This window comes from Eucalyptus grandis, chromosome 4 (assembly GCF_016545825.1).
Source record: "Eucalyptus grandis isolate ANBG69807.140 chromosome 4, ASM1654582v1, whole genome shotgun sequence".
NCBI classification, from domain to species: domain Eukaryota; kingdom Viridiplantae; phylum Streptophyta; class Magnoliopsida; order Myrtales; family Myrtaceae; genus Eucalyptus; species Eucalyptus grandis.
This window is the reverse complement of record NC_052615.1, coordinates 19,755,519-19,776,172: the sequence shown is the minus strand read 5'-3', so window position 1 is coordinate 19,776,172 and position 20,654 is coordinate 19,755,519. Positions and strand designations below refer to the sequence as shown.

The 20,654-nt window shown below is 40.0% G+C and overlaps 1 protein-coding gene and 2 long non-coding RNA genes across 5 annotated transcripts; all 3 read left to right on the top strand.

Moving 5' to 3' along the window:
• Positions 1-3,465, top strand: LOC104429234 (ankyrin repeat-containing protein BDA1). Its single transcript, XM_039310793.1, has 2 exons — positions 1-519; positions 2,665-3,465. Exons 1-2 carry the CDS (start codon positions 1-3, stop codon positions 3,403-3,405), a joined length of 1,260 nt encoding a protein of 419 aa, XP_039166727.1. The 3' UTR covers positions 3,406-3,465.
• Positions 3,466-4,104: 639 nt separating this feature from the next.
• On the top strand, positions 4,105-6,619 carry LOC120292835. 3 transcript variants are annotated; one of them, XR_005550441.1, is made up of 6 exons: positions 4,105-4,254; positions 4,434-4,496; positions 4,643-4,741; positions 5,354-5,394; positions 5,466-5,534; positions 6,210-6,619. It is a non-coding gene; the product is annotated as an uncharacterized LOC120292835 (long non-coding RNA). The 3 variants fall into 3 exon arrangements; XR_005550442.1 differs by having other exon boundaries at positions 4,116-4,294; XR_005550440.1 differs by lacking the exons at positions 4,105-4,254; positions 4,434-4,496 and having other exon boundaries at positions 4,513-4,741.
• A 4,389-nt stretch (positions 6,620-11,008) lies between these two features.
• Positions 11,009-11,518, top strand: LOC120292748. Its single transcript, XR_005550342.1, has 3 exons — positions 11,009-11,069; positions 11,172-11,372; positions 11,455-11,518. It is a non-coding gene; the product is annotated as an uncharacterized LOC120292748 (long non-coding RNA).
• Positions 11,519-20,654: the final 9,136 nt, after the last annotated feature.

The following is a 20,654-nucleotide window of genomic DNA, read 5'->3' as shown; positions in this document are numbered from 1 at the left end:
ATGGAGATAGCCACCTTGAAGCCGTCATTCACTCGAAAGCTGAATTGCAGGGGTTATAGCCCCATGCACTTGGCTTTGGAAAAAAAGCATTATGGCACTGCGAGGGCACTGATGACCCTCGACCCTGAAGTGATCCGAGTCCGAGGACGAGAGGGGTACACCCCTTTACATTTTGTAGCTGGGGAAATAATGGAGGCTCAAGAGGAGCTCCAAGAACTCCTGGCAGAATTCCTGTCTACTTGCAAATCATCCATTGAAGACTTGACAAACCAATGTGAGACTGCAGTTCACATTGCTGTCAAGAAGGGCAACACCAAAGCACTTGAGATTTTGCTTGGATGGCTTAAGCGAGTTCATCTAACAAAAATCTTGAACTGGAAAGACCAAAACGGTAACACTGTCTTACATATTGCTGTATCTGGACAGCAGCAACTACCCACGGCAGTATTCCGACAGCGGCAACTTCAGGCTGGACAGCAGCAACTTCCTATGCCTGTATCCGGACAGCAGCAACTTGAGGTATAGTTCATGCTAATATACTTCATCAATTTCGTTGTTGTACGTGCTTTTATTGTTCCAGCTTGAATTCGACATAATCTAATCCAAGAACAATTGTTATGGTAATGACATGGTAGGGACTGAAAATACATGGTTTTAGAAACATTCGAAGAGAAGAGACTTGAACGGAACCCCCTTGTTTGGTTTGTTTCGTAGGAGAGAAGAAAAGGAATTATGGAAGGGATGGATATCACTCCTTCCCTCCCAATTTTCTAATTCCAATTCCCTTCTTGACAATTTTCCCGTGCACAAGGTCATGGCAGGGTGGGCTCCACCCTTAAATTCAGTACGATTTTTACAGGTTGATCCATTCGTTTATCTTCATTTGTTTATCTTCGTTTGTTTCCATAGTGATTAATCATTTCATGTGTCTCCAAACCCCACCATCAATACATATATAGTTGACTTTATGCCATTCAGATGGGTTGTGAAAATTAGGTCAACAAGCAGTGTTTTTCTTTTGCTTTATAAATAAATCAAATACTAATATTGAGAAGTTGATCGTATTCAGTGATGTACTTTTCATGGTCATCTTATATTTTAATCGTTTTACTTTTCGGTTTTAGCACAACAAGCCCATAGTTTCATTTCAAGGCTGCCAGTGCGAAAACCAATTTCAGCTCTTGATGCTTCTATTATGAGTTCTTTTTTTAATTGGCCCAACAATGTTTTCGGTTGGAGCGATACAGAGAGATCGTATTGTTTAAAGTTTATTTAGTGGAGAAAAGATATTATTTAAATTGTTTCCCTTCGAACCCTATGAAACTTCGTTTTTAGTGAGCTCTAAGTAACTCCCAAGTCAGATTGTTTTGGATGAATAATTTCCTTTCAACTTTTTTCATCGTAATCATTCGTAGCTAACAAAACATTAACTTACTCCATTCAATCCAAATTATTGTGTTTCTCCTATTGATTAGCAAAATCTCTTTTCTTCTTTCTTAATCAGTCCATGTACGAAATAGAAGCTAACGACATGAAAGCTAACATGGACAACCCGACATGACCATAAAATAATGCCTTCATGGATGTTTTTTTTTTTTTTTTCATTTTCATAGTGGATATAGTTTTTGTCAAGCCAATTTCTACCTTAGCTATTCAGTTGAATCTCATGCATAAAGGGATATAAATAAACCTATCTAACGTTGTCTTTCTCTTCATAGCAACAAAAAAAAAAAACTCATTTAATTCAATCATTTTAATTGACCTGACAATGTTTTGGTTGGAGGATATACAGAAAAAGGAAGGAAAGAAATTGAGTGATATAGAGAGATCACCTGTACAGTTAGGGAAGTGGAGAGAAAAGTTTTGATTAAAATTGTTTCCTTCGAACCCCCATGAAACTCAATTTTCAGTGTGCTCTAAATCTCTAATTTTGATGGTTTTGGTCCTTTGGATGAATAATTTCCTCCAACTCTTGCCATCATAATCACTCCTACGTAAACAACAATAACTTAATTCATTCTTCACTATTATTTCATTTTTCCTATGGATTAGCAAAATCTTTTCCTTCTTTCAAAATGAGTCCATCGAAACATTGTACAGTCTAGAAGCCAGTGAAATGGAAGCCAACAAGGAACATTTGACACAACCATAAAATAATCACTTTGTAGATTGGAAAATTACTCCCAAATCAGTTGAATCCTATGCATCAAGGATATAAATATACGTGTCTTAGGAAGTCTTTCTCTTCATAACAAGAGACCTAATATAAAAATGTGATTGAATCCTAAAAGCCTTTCTGATGGGTTAATTAAGGCCTATGCTTTTATGAAAGATCATAGTTATTAGGGCCATCATTTTTGTGGATTCACCTATGTTAAAGTTCACCAAGAATATTCCTACCATGTAAATAATTTTGAGTGAAAGGACCAAATCGTACTTTCCAAAAACATTCAGGACTTCACTATATTGGTTGAAATAATTGAACTTAATAAATCGGATTTAGTGAAAAAATTTCCCTTTGTTCATGGATCGTTGCATCATTTGCATCATTCAAACTTATATGGCACGAGCTCACTTTGTGCACACTAGTAAATTCTACAAGAAAGCAATAATTGAAATTGAAGGGATATATACTTCATTTTGTTCTATTTTCAATACTTTCAGATCATCAAGCTATTAGTTGGGTATACGAATGTAAATGCGAAGAACTTCCTGAATAGGACAGCTTTGGACATCTTCCAAAAGAGTGTTCATTTTGATGAAGACGTTGCGAAGAGGCTATGCCAAAGATCTGCTTCCACCCTCTCTCTGTCACAGTTTTTTAGCAAGGAATTAACTGCTTTTGAGAAGTACACATATTTTTTCCGCATCCAAGATGAAGCCACTCGCAACATTATCCTCGTTGTGGCTACCTTAATTGCAACTGCCACGTACCAAGCCGTTCTCAGTCCTCCGGGGGGATATTGGCAGGACTCCTCTTTAAATCCCCCGAATAATTCCTCTGTCGTTACTGCCAATTCCAGCGGCATTGCTGTTGAAAAGCCACATCAAGCCGGAAACACTATATTGAGTGGCTTCCGTCTATATAAGTTCGTATATCTCAACAGCACGGCTTTTTTTGTCTCCATCGCCTCAATCGGGGTCGCTGCTCTTTCACTATGGCCCCACACTCACATCGTTTCCTTCTCTTTGCTTATTATAAGCGGTGCCTACTGTGTTTTCCTTGTAATTGAATTCCCCAAATCCGATAGGACCATAGGACTTATCCTGGGGGAGTTTTTTTGGATCTTGCTGGCCACCACGTTGTGGCTCCCCTTTCTCCTGTGGCCAATGCACATTCGAGTTTTACACCGAGTTGACGCCACAAGGAGACGGCTCAGCAGCATCCTAGGATCAAAGGAATAATTCGCATGTAATGTTTACTTTAACTACTCTTGTCGCGTGTGCATATAGTCTATGTTTGTAGTCTTGAGGTTTGTAATAGACAGTCGTCTTATTAGTTGCATGCAATGGACTTATCTATTAATTCCTTAAAGCCCATAAAGACCTTTAAGAGAGCTTTTTCCCTTACACAACTTCATTAAAATGACGGAAGCAGAAACGAAACGCACTAAGTAACGAATTAGAAATATGAATGCCCGAAACTAGGTGCACCTTTTTTTTTTTTAACTAGGTGCACCTTAAGCAAAGAGAGAAATACCTTGATTTTCTGTATTTCTTAAAAGAGGCGAATTGTGTGATTCTATAAAACATAACAAATATTCAAGATTGCAACCCTTTTTTTTTTTTCTAGAATTTACTACTTGACAAAGTAACAAAAAAAAAAAAAGAAATAGGAATATTATAGAAGCCCAGCAAAACCTTTAGAAACTACTAGATCATGTGGGATTTCCAATCAAAGACAAGATATGTTCGCGCATTTTGAAAATTAACAGATAAAAACATTAAGTTCAGCTACTATATGCTAAATGAACATAAAAAACTAACTTGATTAAAGAAGAAAATATCAAAATTCAAAATCCTAGATATCATCCAATAAAAGGCATAATTCCAAACTTGAGGTGCCCCACATCATTCTCACTTTATTGATTAAAAAAAAAAAAAGCCAGACCATGAGTTTCCTTGAAGTTTTTAAAATTTTCGATCGTCTGACAAAGCAAATCTACTTCGCTACTCTTGGAATTCAGAGCCATCTCTGCAAAATCAATTGAAGATGCCAACCAAAACTTCAACATCGATTCATCAAGTGATTCTGTAAATTTTCTTGTTTATTGAAATCAATTCTACATCTATGGTAATTCTTTCGATTTTCTATTGCTTCAAATTTCTCAGTCGAAATCTCACATGTATCCTAACTCATATCAACATGAGAGGGGTTCGCTCCATTTTCCTTGCGGTGATGTTTCTTTGATGTGGGTGGCTATTTTGCACAGGTCTGGGGGATGGAATTTTCGGGTTCTCATCCAGCGGCAAAGCAGACAGCTTGTTAAGTAAATGTCCGTCTCCGAATTCATCGTTTTCAGGCTGTTTCTGTGGATTTATTGCTTGGCAGTTCCATGTGGCTTCGGTTGCTTGCAATGTGTTATTTGCTACTTACTGCGTGATGATTATTTTGTCCTGGCAATCTGTGTATTTTCCTTAGTGAATTTGGGCAAAGGAGGGAAAGGAGATAAGACTGGCAGTGCTGCCAAAAGTTCCGCTCCCAAAGAACTGCCTCCTCTGGAGCTCAGAGTTGAGCAGGGTAGGTGTTTAGCTATACTGCTCCTTTTTTTTTTAGCGGCGCAGATTGAATATCTTACTTATGGTTTGCTTCAACCTCTGACTGTCGGGTATAACTACACGGGCGGAGCTTCGCTTGAATTGGTTTGTTTTAGGTATGAAAATCCACGACGAAATGAGATCAATAATTGACCTAAATTTTTTTATTTGAAATATTTGGGTTCAAGCGAGATGGGCTTGGCAAGAAGGTGGCAAGAAGGCATTTAATGCCAATGGAGAGACAGATGCCTTACAAATTATGTCTACCTTTAGCAGTTAATAAACTTACCCAATCATTGACTCATGCTTGTAAGCATAGGTCTGCATGTTGGCAACCTCTATGATTGATTCGTTTCTGACTTACTAGAGTCATACCGATTGGACTTCAGCAGGTTCATTTTGGACTGTGGAATCGTGGTTTTTCTTCTTCTGGCCAATGAGCAGAGTTGTATTGAATTTTTCAATTTATTGGGTATATTGGTGATGATGCTACGTGTGAATAATACTTTACCTTTTCGTCAATTTAAAGGTTTGGTTTAGACTAGTTACTGTGTTGAGTATGCTCCCTGATCTTGTCAATTTATTGAATTTATAGAACTCCCAAAACATGCCAAATATGGTGTCACTGAGGGCGAGGTACTAATCTCAACTTTTTGGGTAACATTTCTTAAGAAGACGCAGTGCCATTAGTCTCAGATTTGGTGCAGATATGTGTCATTGGGAATGTCTGTCCAGAAACTCCAGATGAAGTTTTTGCTCTTGTTCCATCCTTGAAGGTACTCTATGACCATACTTTAAGATCTTTCGCTTGCCATGGACAATTTTTGTAATGGCTGGTAACCTGCATTAGTAGAGACAATTTGGGCATCTCTGTTCAAAGCTGTTTTCATTCCCTGAAAGGCTTTTCTTTTTGTATGCTCCATGAGTGGAAAATTTGGCCTGTGCTGGATAATTGTGAGAATCAAGCATGACGAAACATGCTAATATCATTTTAAATAGAAGAATTGAATGCAAGTTCCAAGTTTTGAGTCAACATTTCATGCTGTGGATTCATAGGGTTCTTTTCACAACAGAGATTTTCATTTTGACTCACCAGTTAAAAGAAATTTAGATGATATCCAACTGGGGTCATTGAAGTTTAAGCTTTTTGTTTACAGTTCATGTAGGGGTAATATGTGTATAAATATTCCTGCATGCTGAAAACTAGAGACGTCATAAAAGTCTCTGTATATGTCATTCTGTCTCCTTATGGCATGTTTGCTATTCGGCTTTGCAAGCCATTTTTGTCAACTCATTGATTCCTTATTTAAGTGTTTAGAAAAGGAAATTCGTCTGTACAACTAAGATACCATTTGGAATCGATTCTGGTTGTATAATCCCTCCGGCTGCCTCCTTGTCATCATTACTGATACCTTGTCTTAGACAAAGTTTTGACCCCAAGTTTTGTGCAGTCTAAGAAGAGCAAGCTCGCTGAGCCTCTCAAAGATGTTTTGGCTGAACTAGTTAAGCTCAGAAAGGCAACGTGACACCCAGCAGAGATCTGCAGTAAGATACTGCAGTTGCTGATCGACTGACATGGCTTCTTCTCCGCTCTTGCTTTTCCTTGGTGCTGATTACCGACTGGTCTTTAATGTTAACTGCAGGTTTTTTTGTTTATAATATTTACTGTATTTCTGCTCTCGGAATTCAGGGTAGAGTTGTTCGGTGGGTTAGATTGTGTGTATAGCTTCACCTAGCAGAAAATGAAGCAGTATCCTCAGGACTTTCCTGCATCGTTTTGTCACTTGTTGGATTCAGTTTTGTACTTGAATCTAGAGATGTAAGGTTTATTCTTAAGGAAAGTGTTACTAATACTTTTGAAGTGTACTGTGCAATTTGTTGACTCCCCGAACACGATAGTGTCTTTTCATATGATATGCATGACGATCATCTCATGTACTCACCTCATCTTCACGTTGTGGAGCCAGTGAATTTGGTGCTTCCATTAGCATTTCGTTGTACCCAGACTGTCGTCTCAATGGTAGAGTTCACCGAGTGCGGTTTCTATGCAGTTCATTTCTGATCTTTAGCTCTCTCTCTCTCTCTCTCTCTCCTGCTGAACATAAAAGTCTATTCTTTCACTATTAGTTTTCCAATCATGGGTCTTTTATTACTAAAGGTCGAGTTTTAATAGTCACAGCATATAACCTCGTCTTTTGTTTCTATATCATTATGTAGTTATAATTCACAGAGTATTCCTGAAACTTTTGGGTTAAAAGCTTTCAGATCAAAAGCTGAGTGAACTGTTATAGCAGCCATCTTGACTTATGATTATGGAAAACTCAATTGCCAATGACTCGCCAGTTATGGACATCGATCTAATCTTTTTGACAGTAATAAGGATAAGTATAGAAGCAGGATTTAAGATTTGTGAAGTTGGTCAATTGACTATTCAACGTCTTGTTTTGGCCACTTGAGGATTTAAAATTAACAAAACTTAGTTCGCCATAGCTGTGATTTATCAAGAAAGCCTCAGCTGCTACCTCCCACTACTTCAAGTGATTGGGGAGACATCGGCTTCAGCAAGCAATAGAACATGACAATGTTGATGAGCTACATGGGTTAATAAAAGGATGAGCCAAATCCTGTATCTTAGGGCCTCTTCTCAGAGACTCCCTTTGCCACACATCACCACGGCCACCAGGAAAACCCCAATGGCCATGGTGATGGCCATGTTGAAGCCGTGATTTGCTCGGAAGGTGAATCAAGAGGGTTACGGCCCCATGCACTTGGCTTTGCAAACAAGCATGGGCACTAATGGCCCTCACCCTCAAGTTGATCCAAGTCCACGAACTACACAGGTTAAACCCCACTTTGCATTGTGTTGCCGAGAGAAATAGAGAGACATTGAGCCGGAGCTCCAAGCCGAGTTCCAATCTGTCTGCAAATTGTCCACTGAAAACTTGATGAGCTAGTGTGAAACTATAGTTCACATTGCCATCAAGAACCGCAACCTCCAAGCATTCAATGTGCAGTTTGAATAGGTTTGAGAGAGTCAATCTAACAGTCAATTTTGGATTGGAAAGACCAAGAGGGTAACACTATCTTACATATCGCTGCATTCGTAGGTTAGTTCATCAATTGCGTGGTTGTTTGTGCTTTTACTGTTCAATCCTTGAATTGACATAATCCAACTCCGGAACAAATGTAATGGTAACAAAGATAACGGGATCACCTTATTTGGTTCTTTTGATGAAGAGAAGAAACGAAACGGGAGGGATTACCATCACCCCTCCCAATCTTCTACTTCCTATTTTCTTTTCGTATTGAATACAGTTTTTACAGCTTGATCCATTCTTTTATCTTCTTTTTGTTTCCTTAGTGATAATCATTTGATTTCTCTCCAAATCACTCTATCCAAACTTGTAATAGACTTTTTATGCCATTCAATTGGATTGTGACAGTGAGGTCAAGAAGTAGCGTTTCTTCAAAATAGGAAAATTTAGGAACTCATATTAGGATAGTGAAAAGATGCGTATGTAGATTATTTTTTAAATGTATTCATTTAAGTTACTAGATACACATTGGCCTGTTTCAAAATCCAATTAGCAGATGGAAATTACAAAATGAATGAGATTAAATTTGCATGATAATCCTGACTAATATTCGGTTTAGAAGACTCAATTCGATCAAAACATTCACTTTGTTTTAGTCAGAAAACGTACTTCTCATTGCTAGGCTAAAGATTGTCGGTACAAAAACAAAGAAGAGCCCATTGGGCTTCAGAGGGTTTGGACAACCAATAAAGGCCAGGTATCTATTTTTATAGGCTTTAAATATAGATTATGTTTAGTAATCCGGATTTGAATCTAGGACAATTTATTATCATACTCAGTATTTGAGACTGCCACTTGGATCGAATAAACTAGGATATGTCCGGATAAAATGATGGATTAGAAATTCGAGATGAGGGTGAGATAGATCCGGATTGGATAAGAAAAATTTAAAAGAATTTTAAGAGGAACAACAACAACTTGCTTTCTCCTATGACGACCGGGGCCAATCATTGCAACACAATTTCTCCGGAGAGCGAGTTGCGCCGGTGGAAGAGTTCGTCAGAATAGCGCGATCCTCTGTAGTCCATGATTTCTCCGGGGATCCACGCTTTCACTGCAGATTGAGGGAACAAGGAAAGCGAAAAAGGTTATCTCTTTTCCTCAGTCGCTTCACGAAGTTAAGCGCCGCTGTTCATCGTTCCTGCGGCTGCTTCATCTTGCTCGTTATTTGATGGTTCGTTTGCTGCTACGCCATCGACACAAGTCTGTGCTAGAACTTCCTGATGCGTACGCTCCTGCCAACGACAATCCTTTCCCGTCGGCAACTGTTGACCCTAATTCCTCTTGCCTACATATTTTTAGTTTTTTTACGCATTACAATTTTTGCTTTATAATTTTCATATCTTTAGTTTTATTTAATTTTTACGTGTTTTCAGATCTTATGTTGAGTGTATCAAACACTTGATAGGATAAGATGTGTCCATCTTTACTATTCGGAGAATTTTATATCTTACTTTATCCTATCCTATTTAGATCCTTCTCCTAACGACAAAATGCAGAGGATAAGTGAGGAAAACATAATAGTGACATAGAGATCGCCTTGTTTATTGTCTATTAAGTGAATTGTAAAGGTATGATTAAAATTGTTTCCCTTCCAACCCCTTTAAAACTCATGTTTAGTGAGCTCTAAATTTCTCTAAGTTGGATGGTTTTGGATACATGATTTCCTTCCAACTCTTTCCATCATGAGCGGTAACATCTCTTTTGTTCTTCCAAAATTGATTTTTTTTTTTGACGAGAAACAAAGCTGATTATATTAAATAGTAGGTAAAGGTAATACAGCAAAAGCATCAGTACAAAGAAGATCCAGAGATCGAAGGGGACTAGTCGCCCGCATACTAGGAAGAAAATCAAAACGCCGGGCTTTTGCAACCCAAATAAGCAACCCGATTAGAATTCCTACTGCAGTGAGCAAAAGAAAGGCCGAGACATAGTCTTCAATTTGTGCTTGGCCCGGTCCACGAGGGGTTGCACTGACCAATTTAAGGTAGATGACGACAATAGACTGTCCACCATCAACCGACAATCAGATAAAAGAAGTATTTCTTTTTCTGGGGAATTGGGGATTAGGTTTTCAGAGATAAAATTTAGGGTTTCAACCAAAGCGACGGCCTCCGCTTGTTCAGGCGAACTAACCTCGATATTCTTTGCAAACCCATCGCGAATTTTACCAAAGGAATCTCTCGCAGACGCAAGCAATAGCCGCCCGAGGTCTTTTTCTTGGATGCCGAGGACCAAAAGAAGAAGGCCTTGTCTCGGTAGCCGAAGACGCTTCATTCGTCTCTCAGTGGAGTGATTGTGGCCAAATGCTGAAGAAAAAGCCGGATGATGGATGAGATCGGATCCGGGAAGAGAGGCTTCTTTTCTTCACCAGCACAACAAAGGTGGGTTGTTAATATCCTCTTCCCTCTCTTCGAACTCGCAATGCCTTCCCCGGTGGGTGTCGGTGATGATGTTGAGTTGCTGCCGCTGATTTGGGAGATCGATCTCGTAGATCCGATGTTTCTTTCTTTGGTTTTAGGGCCGAAATCATAGCTATGTCATTGCCAATGCCGGAGCCGAGAGGAAGGTCTTCTACCTCTTCCGAACCGCAAAGCTTGCCATGGTGGGCGTTATTTGTGGTCTTGCGATCTGCAATGTTTCGGAATTATAGATCCGGTGAAACCGAGCCTCCGTTCGTCCATTGCGGGGGGTGTCTTCTTCGCCGGCGTTGATTTCACAGTCATGGGAGCACGATTGGTGAGATCTGGTCTGGATTTCGGGCCTTCTTCCACAAAGACATGTACGATGGTTCCTTGTTTCTTCATCTCTTTCTTCCAGGTCGCAATGTGAACTGCGTTGAGCAGCGATTATAACTTTGAGATTTTGATGTATTCCTGGGAAATCAGATCTGGTAGATCTGAGGGTTCTTTCCTCCGTTTCAGAGGCAAAAGATCTTCGTTCTCTATGATCCGAGGTGCGAGGGTTGCCATGGTGAGCGGCTTTGGCTGGTCGTTTGTGCTGCAATATTGCAGGGTATAGATGTCCGGTTGATCTAAGGTCTCTGTATTCAGCTGCAGATGTTGGAAGATGGGTGTGTTGATCTTCCGATGCAGGAAGAGGGTGCAAGCAGCGTTGATTCGTCGGGTCGAGTGAAGGCAACCATTTTGCACAAATCTCAAAGGTGTGAAGCGTTGATTCCTCTCGGATGTGTTGGACTTCTTGACTCACGACCTGGTGAGATAGGTCTATGTTCTTTCTGTGGATAGCGTTCCGACGGCATGTTGTTATCACAACTAATTTCAAATGAGGCATCTATATTAACAATGAGAGTTCCAGGTGCTGGAGGATGCCATTTTTCAACTTCTCTTCGGCTGTGATTCTTTTTTGGGGCTTTTCTATTCCAAGCTGAGAAAGAGTCCTGTGAAGCCGTGGCTTTGAGCAGGGTTCGGTGTGGGTTTAAGGGCTGATGATTGAAGATGAATTGATTCCGATCCTTCCAAATGCACCAAAGAACTGTGGCAACCAGTTCAAACTTCTGTGAGTCTCCTTGCGTCACAAAATATTTAGATAACCAGTCATCAAACCTTGTTAAGCCAACACGATTTGTACATGTTTTCAGGTTTGGGTCTTTCCAAATGTGGGCTCTCCAGGGGCAGAGCAATAAAGTATGCTCAATCGTCTCAGTTCCAACTTGCATAATGGGCATATCGATTCAGGTGCTATCTTTCCCTATAAAGATTATCCAGGGTAGGAAGCGCATTTTGGCATGCACTCCATAGGAAGAATTTTATTTTCGGTTGTAGCAATGTAGTTCCGTATAAGCTTCCAAATGAGTGGTCGAACTGTGTGATGTCGTTGGCGTAGATTGTCTATGCATATGTGGTTTCCTCGTTTGAAAAGTAACCACTCTTTACCGTATATTTTTCCCGATTTGTTATCTGTCCAAACCAACATATCTTCACTAGTTGGGAGTCCGAAAGGTGTTTCCATAATTTCTGATGTTAAGGATTCATCAAATAGGGATAGCAATATGTCTTCCTTCCAAATACCAGCTTCAAAGTCAATCAAATCAGCAACTTTTGTTTGTTCATTGGACGCTGGCCTTCCTCCAATCCGTCCTGATTTGAGCCACTTATCCTCTCTAATGGAAATTTTTTGTCCATTACCCACTGCCCATATCATCTGAGGAGCAATCGCATTTCTGCCAGCCAATAAACTTTGCCATCCCCACGATGGGCGAGAGCCTTTCCCTGCTTGCCAGAAGTTACAGTTTGGGAAGTAAAGTCCTTTCATGAATTTGTTTAAGAGTGTGCTCGGACATTGAGAAATCCTCCAGGCTTGTTTACCTAACATAGCCGTATTAAAATCTTGTAGATCCTTGAAGCCAAGCCCGCCTTCATTCTTACGTAGTTTTAACGTATCCCATTTACGCCCGATTATTATAGCAGAATTCTTGTTAGAACTTCGCCACCAGAAGGTAGCGATTTTCCTCTCAATTGCTTTAATAATAGAGATTGGGATTATGAAGATTGACATAGCATATTGAGGTATTGATTGAACTACTGCTTTGAGAAGAATCTCTTTTCCAGCTCGTGAAAGCAAATTATCCTTCCAACTTTCCAACTTTGAGTTGACCCTGCCCAATATCCATGCGAACATATCTTTTTTTGAGGACCCCCAATCTGAAAGGATTCCCAAATATTTCCCAGTTTTCGCAATTTCGGGAATTCGCAGCACCGATAACATATTTCTTCTGAGACTATTTGGACACCCTTTGCTGAAAAACAGTCCAGATTTGTTGAGATTTACGGCTTGACCAGATGCGTAGCAAAGAGTGATTAAGAATAGTTGACAAGTTTTGACATTCCTGTACTGAGCAATCTAGGAAGAAAATAGAATCATCAGCAAATAGTAAGTGGGAAAGGGTTGGGCAAGTACGGTTCAGCTTGATGCCATGAATTGTATCCTCTGCTATTGCTTTCTTCATCATGTAAGATAGAACGTTAGCTACGATAATGAACAAATAAGGCGATAATGGATCCCCGCGAATACCCCGAGATGGCTTGAAATAAGGTAGAGATTCACCGTTGAGATTGATGCTATATGATACTGTGGTAATACACTGCATAATCCACTTCACCCAATCGGCATTAAACCCCATTTTATGTAAACATTCCTGTAAGAAATCCCATTCGATTCTGTCATAGGCTTTTGCATGTCAAGTTTAAGAATAGCCTGAAACTTCTTCCTCCTGTCTCGAGTCCGTAACCGGTGGATAACCTCTTGAACAATTAGAATGTTGTCTTGTATTTGCCGATTCCCGACAAAAGCACTCTGCTCTTCAGCAATAATGGCTGGTAAGAAAGGTTTAAGTCTATTTGCAAGGATTTTAGAAATGATTTTGTAACTAAAGTTACACAGACTTATAGGCTGAAATTGCTCTAACCTTTCTGGATTTGTAATTTTAGGGATAAGAGTGATTCGGGTTCTATTCATGGCTGGGTTGATGGTTCCAGAGTCAAAGAAACGTTGTACTTCCCTGAATATATCCCCACCTATGTCTTGCCAAGTGATGATGGAAAATAGGCCATTCGTACCATCCGGTCCGGAGCTTTGGTAGCCCCCATTTGGTGAGTAGCTGTATAAACTTCTTCCATAGTCACCGCTTCTGTTAGTTTTGTGTTCATAGCTGCATTAACTGATACTGGGATCTGATCAAGAATAGGCTGAAAATTTCGCGGTCCTACCGAAGTGTATAAGTTGTTGAAGTAATCCACCGCCATATGTTGAAGATTCTCATGATTTCTCACCCACCGCCTTCGGCATTCATTAGCATCGAGATACGGTTCTGTTTCTCCGTTGAATAGTGGTTGCATGAAAAATTTTGTATTTCTATCCCCCATTTCAGCCATTTGACTCAAGATCTGATTGCCCAAAACATTTCTTCCCGACGCCACAAGGAGTCGATTTCTTTATGAATATTCTAAATTCTGCTCTGATTAGACTTCAATATAGGGTTGTTCATGTGAGCGACAAGCTCATTTTTCAATCCCTCAATTTGTTTCGAAGCATTGGGGAATCGATTTTTGCTCCAGGCCGTCAATTGCATGACAACAATAGATAGTTTATCCACCATGTTCTTCGTGGGTGAGCGTCTCCCATGCCCTCTTGACAATTATCTTGCATTCATCATCCTCCGACCAAAATGGTTCATATCTAAACCGTCGCCTTTTACGTGATAGAACAGTAATGTTGACAAGAGAAGAGGACTGGATCTGAACCAATGGCTGGTAAGGCTGTAACTTCGGCATTCAGGTACGCTATCCTCCATTCCATCGTGCATAATGCTCTGTCCAGCCTTTCTTTGACATTTTCATCACCTTCTCTTCTATTTGTCCAGGTAAATGCGCACCCTTTGGCTTCCGTGATCCATTAGGGAACTAGCATATAAAAAATCTCCCGAATGCGATCAGGCGACAAGTTCACCATCATCTTTCCTACCTTTTCCCAATGATATAATATTTCATTAAAATCTCCGATGCATATCCAAGGGCTGTGATTGGAGATATTAATTCTTTGTATTTCATCCCAGAGTATAAGACGTTCATGAAATGCATTAGGAGCATGTAGGAAAGTGATTTGCATATTCCTTCTATTTTCATGCAAAAAGCAATGCACATTAATATAGGAAGTAGAATGAGAATTGATTGAAAGAGAAACATGATCATCCCAAAAAAGAGTCAAACCTCCTGATAAACCTTCTGGATTCACAACGAAACTGTGAGGATACTTAAGCCTTCTTCTCAACCGAATAACTTTCTGCTCTTGGTTCTTTGTTTCCATAAGAAATATAATATTAGGTCTTTCCTGAGTCGCAAGGACCCTAAGTGCTTGAATTGTCAGGGGAGACCCCAATCCCTGACAATTCCAACTCAGGAGTTTCATTGATGCACCGATGGCTTATTAGGGCCAGCCACCAAAGCCCATTGAGTAGATTTCTCTTCCTCGGTAATCGGGATTTCTATGAGTTGTAAATTTTCAGCATCGATTGCTTTTGTGGATTGAGCTCCATACGGGCAGAATCTTTTTCCTTTCTTGGATGTATGAAGTTTGGTAGCCTTAGCTTTACCTTTAGCTGAACATTTTACTAATGCTCCATAGGGCTGCTTCTCTTTTCCAGCTGCTTTGAGGTTTTCATTATGGAGAGTTAGCATAGATTCAGCATCCAAGCAGCTGCTGTCACGCTTTTGTGGAGACCTGCCCTCCATAATAGTCAAAGCTCGAGAAGATACGAGTTGGCGAGGATGTTGTTCTTCCTCATAAAGAGGCTGTGATTGGGGATGCAGAATGGCCAGCTTTCCCGTGTTTGATGGTTGCTGAGTTTCTTGGTTTTCCGCTTGAAGTGGAGTTGCTGGTACCATTTCCTCTTCTTCAATGAGTTGGGATTGTTTGCCATAGAAGATTTTGCCATACGGGCTTAGAGTTCGTGTGCTTCAGCTCGCAGCCAATTCCCAAAATTACCCGGAGGTCTTCATCCAACTGGGTAGATTCATAAGGAATTTCCTTGCAAGCAATGACATAGTGGCCAATTCTACCACAAGAATAGCAATAGTGTGGTAGCCTCTCATACTTGAACTCGATCCATAATTTTTTGCATCCTAAGTTAACAACTACTCCTCGTTTTGAGGGGTGTAGCTAGGTTGAGCTTAATTTTTGCCTTCCATCTTTATAAATGCCGTTTCCTTTGCTTCCAGCTTAACTTGTAGAACTTCTCCGATCTTTGATGCAATTTCTCTAACTACCTCCATCGTAACTCTGCCAAAAGGAAGGCCAAACAGATGCACCCAAAATGGGCAGTGGGAGAAATCATAACAAATATCAGGGATATCCGGTCACACTTTGTTGCAGCACAAGGAGGTTACTGAAAAGGACCAAGGCATGGCATCAAGGATTCGCTGTTTCTCAGCTTCGAGTTAAATGTGAACGAAAAGAACCTGGTTCTAACACGGTGCAGGACACATTTTCTGTCTTCCAAGCCCATTTCATAGTCTTAAGGAACGATGGGAAGTTAACATTAGGACGGGAATAAAGTTTGCCTAATAAGGTACGTCTGCATTCCGCAAGTTTTTCAGTCGAGATTCCTTGAGTAACGTTTATTACATCATCCTCAGACCATAAGTTGCCAAGACTCTTACATAGCGCCTCAAAACGACTCGACTCTGTACTAGGGTCTACCATTCGTTCAACTGTAATAACCCAAGGAAAGATGCAAACTGAAAACCTGTTCTGGTTGAGGTGCGCTCGGAATTTTACCAGCACATAGGCGTGAACAGAGCAGCAGAGGAAACCAAGCTCGCAGCAAGGGTTGAGAGCCACCAATCACAATGGCCGCGAGGAAAAGAAAGGAGCAGAAGGAAAACCCCGCGAAGGAAACTAAGAAATCGAGGGGCCCAGACGAGAAGCGTATGTGGACCCAAAATTAGGGTTATCGGATAAAGCTCAGAGATTAGTGGATGGACAGGTCAGTCCGTTGATGGCGATCTTGTGAACGGAAGAGATGGAAGTTCAACTCCAAGAAATTAGGTGGATCAAACAGGAGAGACACCGGGACTGGCCTCCAGTCAGAGAACACTTAGCTACGAAACTGTAGAGGAAAATCCAAAGAGGATTGGAGCTGAGATGACCGCTGAACTGCAATCGGTATCCGAATCCGCTAAGGGAGGCTTAATCAGGTGGAAATAGTCCAGAATCAGCCATGGGAAAAGATTTTTAGGTTCAAGCGAGTGAGATTTTGGGGAAAGAGGGGTAACTATCACGTACTGGATAGAGAGAAAACTCAACATACGTTGAGAGAGTTTTCGATAAACTATGTACTTTAGACTGCAAAACTCTTCCAAAATTGATTAGTCTGAACAGATTATAGGAGATAGAAGCTAACAAGTACAATCCGACACAGCAATAAAATAACTAATTTGTGGACAGGAAAATTACTCCCAATCAGTTGAATCTCGTGCATATAGGCTATCGGGATACCTCTCCAAGGCTGTCTTTCTCTGCATAGCCAAAAAGCTCGTGTACAACATGTAATTGAATTTGAAACTTTTCGATTAATGTGAATTTGCCTATTATGACTCACATACTAATATAATTTCAGGTGATTTGGACTAAATTGTACTTTTTGAATAGATTCAGGAATTCATTACATTGGTCGAAGTGATTCCATTCAATAAATAAGGTCTACATGCTTCGTTTCTTCTCCCAGTGCACGTGTCCGAACGGCACATCCAAGTTCTGAACCGAATCGATGTCACCAGGGAACATTTCGGCAACTTCCTAGGATCAAAGGATCAGAAATAACTCCCAAGTATTATTAACTGTAGCTGTTCTTGTCGTGTGTCTGTATAATCTATCTTTCCAGTCTTTTAAGGTTTGCTAAAGTACTCCTTTTTATCAATTGCATTTGACGGACTCATCTTTTAATTTCTTGATTCCTTAAAGACCTCTAATCTTTCTTGAAGTCGGGCTTCAAATAGCTTTTTTCCTATTTCTATCTCATACAATGCTAAAGGGGAAACGAAAAGCGCCGAGTCGCAGCTTGCAAACATGAACACTCGCAGCTTACATGCACAAAACACGTAGAGGACGATTTCTCAATTTTCTGTACCTCTAGAAAGAGGCAAACCATGTGATCTGACAAAACACAACTAATCTGCACGATTGTAACTCTTTTTCTAGAAATTTCTACTCTATAGAGTTAACATAAAAGAAATTGAGAACATAACAGAAACCTAGATAAACCTATATTTGAAAAAAAAAAAAAAAAAGCAAAAAAACAAAACAACTAGATCCTATCGCTTCTTCCAATAAAGAATAGGGGAAAAGCCACCAAAACCCCCAACTTTGCCTCGAGTGACAGATTTACCCCAACTTTATTTTGTGATGTGAAAACCCCGAAGTTTGCTAACGTGACACATTTACCCTAAACTTTTATTTGTGACACAAAAAAACCCCGAACTTTCATTTGTGTGACACATTTACCCTAAATCATAAGGGCATTTTTACTTTAAAAACTTTTTTCTTTTTTTTTTTTCTTTTTTTTCTTCTTCTTCCTTCCCTCCGCCGGCCATGGCGGAGCCGGCGGAGGGAAGTCGCGTCCGGCGAGGGCACCTCGCCCGACGCAGGCGAGGGCCTCTCGCCTCGCCAAATCTAGCGAGGGCACCTCGCTCGACGCCGGCGAGAGCACCCTCTCCCGGATCCGGCGAGGGCACCCTGCCGACGCGAGCGAGGGAGGCCCTCGGCCGACCCAGGCTTGAGGGCCTCCCTCGCCCGACGCCGGCAAGGGCGACCTCGCCCGAGCCGCCGGCTTCCTCTCGTCGGCTCTGCCATGGCCGGCGGAGGGAAGAGAGAAGAAGAAAAAAAAAATAGAAAGAATAAGACAAAAATACCCTTAATGGGGTAAATGTGTCACAGTTAGCAAATTTCGGGATTTTTCACGTCACAAAACAAAGTTCGGGGTAAATCTATCACTCGAGGGAAAGTTTGGGGTTTTTGGTGGCTTTTTCCCTAAAGAATATGATATCTCAACACTTTTAAGAAGTTAATCTAATAAAAAACAATAAATTGAAGTATTATATGCGAAGTGAATATTCTAAATCAAGCTAATTGAAGAAGGAAATAGCAAAGTTCAAAATCCTAAATTTATCAAATAAAAGACGTAAATGGGCCTGAGCTGCCCCACGTCATTGTCCATTTAAAAAAAAAAGATTAATCATATCTGCAAAATCACACAAAATTTCTTGCTTTAGAAACCTAGAAAAAGATCTCAATCAAACTTCAAGATCGATCTATCAATTCATTCTTTAAATTTCTGGGTATAATGAAACCAATTTTGGATCTACTATTATCCTTTCCATTTTCTTTCACTTCAAATTTCTCCATTGGAATTTCATCGTGTTTCAAATCAGATCAACATGAGAGAGGGCTTTTCTCCGAATCATCTCTCCAATTGGGATTTGCACTAAAGATAGGGGATCTTGTTTAGGGAATTAGGTCTCAGCAAGTGAAGTATCATGGCAACCTTGTAGTGGCAACCTTAATTGCGGCTGCAACTTAGCAAGCTGTGCTTGCTCCTCCGGGAGGATACTGGCAAAATTCCTCTTAAAATCCCACAGCTGATTCCACTGTTGATACATTTACATATAGAAGGATATCTTTTGGTCTTTGCAATGCACCTGCTACTTTTTAAATATGCATGATGGCTATTCTTTCTAACATGATAGAGAAATACATTGAAATTTTCATGGATGATTTCTCTGTTTTTATTCATGTTTGCATAACTTGGCTTTAGTATCACAAAGATGCAAAGAGACTAACATTGTGCTAAATTGGGAGAAGTGTCATTTTATGGTGCAGAATGGAATAGTGTTAAGCCATAAAATCTTTGCTAGAGGTATTGAGGTGGACCAAGCCAAAATTGAAGTTATCTCCAAATTACCACCCCCTACTTCTGTGAAATTACTTCAAGAATTTTTAGGACATGCAGAGTTTATGGGTGATTTATAAGGGATTTATCGAAGATTGTATCAATACCACTCACAGAATTGCTTAAAAAAAGATGCTAAGTTTAATTTTAACTATAATTGTTGGCAGGCATTTGAGACCTTGAAGGAGAAACTAATTTCGGCTCCTGTAATGACGTCACCAGATTGGTGCTTGCCTTTTGAATTAATGTGTGGTGCTAATAATTATGCCATTGGAGCTACGCTTGGTCAAAGAAATGATGGAATTTTTCGATCTATACATTATGCTAGCCGAATCCTTAATGGAGCCCAACTGAATTATGACACCACTGAAAAGGAGCTTTTGGTAGTCGTTTTCGCTTTTGATAAATTTCATTCTTATTTGATTGGCTCCAAAGTAATTGTCTATATTGATCATACAACTTTAAAGTACTTGTTGGCAAAGAAGGATGCGAAACCAAGGTTGATTTGTTGGGTCTTATTGCTTCAAGAGTTTCATTTAGAGATCAAGGATAAAAAAGAGACCAAGAACCTCATGGCCGATCACCTATCTAGGTTGCCAAATGCCCCTAGTGATGAGGTACCGATCTTGGATGACTTTCTTGATGAGGCACTCTTTTCATTGAAAACTGAAATTTCATGGTATGCACATATTGTAAACTATTTGGTAAGTAACATCCTTCATCTTGACTTGAATTATCAACAAAGGAAGAAGTTTTGCTCCAATGTTAAACACTACTTTTGGGAAGATCCTTACTTGTTTAAGGTATGTGCTAATCGAGTTATTAGACGTTGTGTTGCTAAGGAAGAAATCCCTAATATTCTTTTTCATTGTCATGATGGAGAGGCAGGTAGTCACTATGGTGCCATCAAGACTGCTGCTGAGATCTTACAATGTAGATTTTATTGGCCTACTATTTTTAAGGGTGCATATGCTTATATTTCTCATTGTGATAGGTGTTAAAGGACTGGGAACATATCTAGAAGGCATGAAATGCCCTTAAACAATATTATAGTGTATGAATTGCTTGATGTTTGGGGCACTGATTTCATGGGGCCGCTTCTACCTTCTTTCGATAACACTTACATATTGGTTGCTTGTGAGTATGTGTCTAAATGGGTAGAAGCCCTGGCTTTGCAAGCTAATGATGCTAGAGTTGTTTGTAATTTCTTGAAAAAGCACATCTTTACTCGGTTTGGTACACCTAAGGCCATTATAAGTGACCAAGGCACACACTTCATGAATAAACAATTTGAGTCACTTTTACATAAAAATGGAGTCACTCATAAGGTAGTTACT

Coding starts and splice junctions, on each gene's coding strand:
- LOC104429234 (XM_039310793.1), top strand. CDS start 1: ATGGAGATAGCCACCTTGAAGCCGTCATTCACTCGAAAGCTGAATTGC. Junction 520..2,664: donor CCGGACAGCAGCAACTTGAG/GTATAGTTCATG, acceptor CAATACTTTCAG/ATCATCAAGCTATTAGTTGG.